This window comes from Oculina patagonica, chromosome 4 (genome assembly GCF_052425735.1).
Source record: "Oculina patagonica isolate OP01 chromosome 4, crgOcupat, whole genome shotgun sequence".
NCBI classification, from domain to species: Eukaryota; Metazoa; Cnidaria; class Anthozoa; order Scleractinia; family Oculinidae; genus Oculina; species Oculina patagonica.
Window position 1 is genome coordinate 50960012 of NC_135761.1, and position 4935 is coordinate 50964946.

Here is a 4935-nt window from a genome sequence, read left to right on the forward strand (position 1 = left end):
AGCAAGTGTTTACGTTGTACTTCTTTACGGTTTCACGGCTGTCATCAAGGCTGCTAGATTGTTTGAAGCGAACTCGAACTCAAAGTGGAACAGGTTTATTGAAAATATTGAATATCCGATACCAGGATTCATTGTAAGAAGGTAAAAAGCGTTCTCTGGTAAAATATCTTGGAGGGGGGAGGGGGGGTTGTGTCTTGTTCTTTGCCCCCGTTTGATCTACCCCGTCATTTGAAATCTCGCGTACGTCCCCCTTCCCTGGGAAATACCTAATAACCAAAGTAAAAAGTCTTTGCAAACAGACTATATTCTGTATCATTCCACTAACCAGGACCTTTTCAGCCATTTCAGCCAGTGGGGAGTTCGGGAGGTGTTCGTCCGAAACCCCCCCCCCTCCCCCGTCCCCCATAAGGCCTAAAATTTTTGCCTCCTTTTCGTACAATTGCAATTTAAAACAGCTAAAGTAACGCAGTCTTCTAAAAAGTCAAAAGTCATTTAAGCTTTTACGCTCCTGAAAAAGCAAAATTATTCTCGATAATGCTAACAGTGTTTCTATGAGTAAAATGACAATCGTTATGCTCGTTCGGCAAGATTATGGTTAAAAAGAAGTGGTAGCACAATCAACCAAGGCCTGCTATCAGCTACAGGTTGGACTTAACATGTTGAAGATTTCTTCGCAGAAAACTTAAGATTTTTGGCCAGGCGTCCTCTTGAGCTCTAGCGTGAGCTTGTGTCTCCCCACCCCACACCAGGTGTGGATCACCGAATCGTTTGGTAGACCAGTTATATGAAGCGTAACAGAATGGAGAGTATGGCGGCTCGATGAGATGTCCCGCTTCGGGATAACGTAAAATAGAGCACAAATGTTCTCTTCCCGGGGTTTTCATGCGATCAAATACGAATTGCGATGTCTCAGGATCGACACTAAGATCACCCGTTCCACAGACTAATAGAACAGGACAAGATATATTCTCGACTGGTGTAAAAGCTGAGTATTTGGAAACTGGAGGCCTGTAATCGGAGGTTAGTTTTGGATTTGCATAACGCCAGATGCTTCCATCTTCCGTTATTATTTTCTTGCTATTTTCAACAGGAATTACATCCGAAACCTTGCCTTTGTATTGAAATGGTAAAAAGGCAGCAACCACCGAAGGTGAAATAGCCACAACGGTTTTGATGGCTTTCATGTTAAGGCTTGCCAATAATAAAGCTATCCATGATCCAAGACATATAGCGTGAACGCCAATACCGCGTGGCAAGACTTTGGGATGATTGCTGAGCCAGTTAGCTGCTTCCTCAAAGTACTCCAAGTCGACGGTTGGTGGAAACTTTGGTATATCGTCATAGGCCATGTAGGCCAGTGCAAGAGCAGCAAATCCATGAGATGCCAGAAGGGAAGCCTTGAATTCCACAAGTCCTCCAGCGCCACCAAGCAGCTCCATCACACCTGAAGAAAGTCAGGATTTTACGATTACACAAGCAATTTTTATGTGGCAACTTTTATCTCGTGTAAATGACAAAAATTGGTCAATTTTTAAGTGACAAATATATTAGTTGACAAGTTGGCGCGTTAGCTTTTATGTGTACACGACTCGTCACATAAAATGTGGCAAATATTGCGGCGGTGTATGTGGTCCCCAATCTCCCCGGCAAAATTCCACTGAGCACTGTGCACCCGTATCTCTGTGCGTCGTGAGGTCATTACTGGCGCACAAAACTTACTGACTACTGACAAATAATTGTTGTGTCATGTACATGATCAAATGTATTTATCACATAAAAATTGCCCGTGTAAACCCGGCATTATCTGGTACCCTGAATCATGTTTGTTTTTTGTCACAGGGACTCCACACGTTATGTGGCCGCGAGTAGCGTAATAGCTTCTCGAAGCTTCCCTTAAGGGACGAGCACTGTAAATGTGTGATGTATTGATCAAATCGGTAAAGTTCTAAACCTCTTGTCATGAGTTCGAACTCATTTTGCTCTGATGAAGGTGGACAGAGGCCACCGAAAATTTAGTGTTTTAAAAGAAAGATCGGATGAAGGATGAATCATTCTGTTGTTATGTATTCTGTTCTCTTATCTCCTTATGTCAGAACAGTTGCCGATTGTAACAAATTCACATTTTACGTCGAACCTTGGCACACCAACGCTGATAAGAACGACCATGGTTTGCCAATTACAACGCAATTAAGACACCAATATGGCGAACATATCTAAATTGACCCGATAAATTGGTTTCGATAGACACAAGCAATAGAAGTTAATTTTTTTCTTTGTTATGTTTTGATCGGAATCATGCAGGAATAAATTTGTACAAAGGAGCTTTGGAATAATGCACCATTTAAGCATCGGGTGAGTTCTTTGTTTTCAGCCAGAGTCTTTTAAAAAAATGCTGTCACTTTATACACAAGAGATCGATGACAGCCAAGACAATGTGGATCTTATGACTAGCACAGCCGTTTTCTGGAGAAGAGCATGAGATACAAACTGGTTCCTGTATTGTATACCAAATCACGACAGTAAATTGGCTCAGAAATTGCCACGTTTTTATTTGGACTTCAACTTGTGCCTTTACACAATTCTGGTGCTGAACGATAAACTGAATTATTAAAAAAAATCGGGGTGTTTGTCGATTAGAGTGTGAATCCACACTTAAACAGATGTCCTTCTCTGAGCCACCATTATAGCTCCTGAAACGTTCACTGAACTTCAAAAAAAAAAAATCTCTGAGAAACTGCCTACATGAACTTTATGTAAGTGTCATAAAAATATTAAGAGTTATTTTAATAGCTCGTGGAAGTGAACTGGGGACACCAGCTTGACCAGCTTGTTAATGGCTGCTGCTCTGTTTTTGTTTGTGTATTGTATTGTTTTTCTTTCAGTACAGTAAATGGACGGTTATAGTTACATTTAAATCGCACACCAGCTTAAAGCTAGCTAAAAAACACGTTTTCGTTGAGACGATTCGGACTTTCGTCAGAATCTGAATCAATGGTGATGCACATTGCGTAACGCATTGAAGAATGTACCACGCGAAGGCGTTACGAGTTTATGGTAAAATGTGGAGGAGACCTTACCATTAAGCAGTGTGTGTACATTTATGGAATACTTAAGTGAATCTTTTCATTTAGAGACACAAACCTCTCGACAAAATTGTTTTAAAAAGGCAGGTAGGCTGGAAGTATATTCACTTTCTTATACACAACAAAAATCCCAAGAGTAAAAGGATAAAACGAAGAAGTAAAATTCATAAATTTCTAAGATAAAACTGATGTATACGTCAAGATACTCCGATGATTGTGTTGTGTATCATGTGGGCGTAGTCATTTAAAGTGTATATGTAGTTGAAAAGATGTTAAAACACCATGCACATTAATTAAAAAATCACGGTATGATATACTTGTAATCTTGTTTCCCTGTCTTTTCCATCACTGCCATGGACTCACAACCAGAATCCTAGATTACTTAGTTTGTTTACGGTTTCCATTTTTAAGAAGAAAATAAGAAGCTTACAAACATGATGTCCGCCGGTTCAGAAAACTTGCTCAATTCAACAAGGTAGCCTGCGTGCAGTCGTATTTTACCGACGCAGGCATGAAAATGCGACGTCTTGCAATCAGGCGACTGCAAGGTGACCGTCGCCTATCTCGATAAAATTGTAATAAAGCCTACACAATAGTTAACATTGCATTATATTTTCCCGTTTGCAGTTCATGTACGTCATAACCATCGTTGTTCTCACAAGTTTATATGGTCATAACATATTTTGTCTCTAGCGATGGTGAAAGACGCTGTAATTCATTCTCTCGCATGTAAGGCTTAAAGGGTTGCCACTGAAGTGTACGTTGAATACTAACAGGTAAATTCATTATAATTGATCCTGCTTGACAAATGCGCGCGTTTATTAGGATTAAAATACCTCCCGAGTAAGCACGTGGCTCAAGTGTACTTCAATATCTCGAGTAACATTTGGAAACTAGAATTAACACAAAGGCAAAAGTGCATGACCGAAAAATTTAGCTTTCATCAGACAGTAAATAATAAGAAAACACGGAATAAATTTTCGCAAGCAACTGTGAAACCCATTCAGATTTTTGATTGGCAGTTATCATACTGACAGGCAGGATTAACTTACCACTGAGTGCCACAAAAGAAAGTCTGCTGTTTATTACTGTCAACTAACTCGAGAAAGTAAAGATTTTTTTCCAAAGAAAGAATCTTCTAAGAGTTTATTCAGACCATCTGTTTTGATCGATGATTCTTCCCTTTAGGTTTCTATAGTTTCACTTTTTAAATTTCACATTTAAATGGAAATTCATGCAGTTGCTTTTTAGTGCTCATTGGAATATTACCCAAGAGCACATCTTTTACTATGAATGTCGAACATTTTGAAAACCTTACTTACAATAGCAACCAAACATTTTCTCATGCAAAGAGCAAGTGATCATTTCCGGGTGTTCGTTGCGACTTGTTCCGAGTAATAGCTCACGTGCTTTTTCAATGATGGTCCACGCAGTGCTTTTAGCTTGTGGAAGTTAATTGGAGAAACCAGCCTGTTAATTCTTGTTGTTCTGTTTTGTTTGTTTGTACAGTAGATGGCCGGCTTGAGTTATATTTCAATCACAAACCAAACCAATTAGGTTTTCATAAAGAATATTCGTACTTCTTTCAGAATCTGAATGAATGGGGATGTATATTGCTTAATCTAATATGGAATATATCCGAAGGCGTCACGAGTTGGCGTTACAATATGGAGACCTTACCATTAAGCAGTAACTACATAAATGGTATACTTAAGTGATTCTTTTCATGAGAAATAGAAGCCCCTCGACAATATTGTTTCAAAAAGATGAAGGTTGAGCAAAGATTTCTAATGCTCTCGTCTATTTGCACTTTAAGCTATCATTTTCACGACAAATATGAAATAAAAGGGAC

General features: G+C 39.3%; 1 protein-coding gene across 1 annotated transcript; it reads right to left on the reverse strand.

Moving 5' to 3' along the window:
• Nucleotides 1-638: 638 nt before the first annotated feature.
• Nucleotides 639-2166, reverse strand: LOC144648564 (bile acid-CoA:amino acid N-acyltransferase-like). The gene is made up of 2 exons (XM_078508089.1): nucleotides 2145-2166; nucleotides 639-1444 (listed from the first exon to the last, which is right to left on the reverse strand). The coding sequence occupies exons 1-2, from the start codon at nucleotides 2164-2166 to the stop codon at nucleotides 639-641; spliced, it is 828 nt and encodes a 275-aa protein (XP_078364215.1).
• Nucleotides 2167-4935: the final 2769 nt, after the last annotated feature.

Bases quoted from the DNA above. Each gene is read 5' to 3' on its own strand.
- LOC144648564 (XM_078508089.1), bottom strand. From the start codon at position 2,166: ATGGTCGTTCTTATCAGCGTTG. The intron at 1,445-2,144 runs GTGTGCCAAGGT...GACTTTCTTCAG, and splicing joins GGTCGTTCTTATCAGCGTTG to GTGTGATGGAGCTGCTTGGT.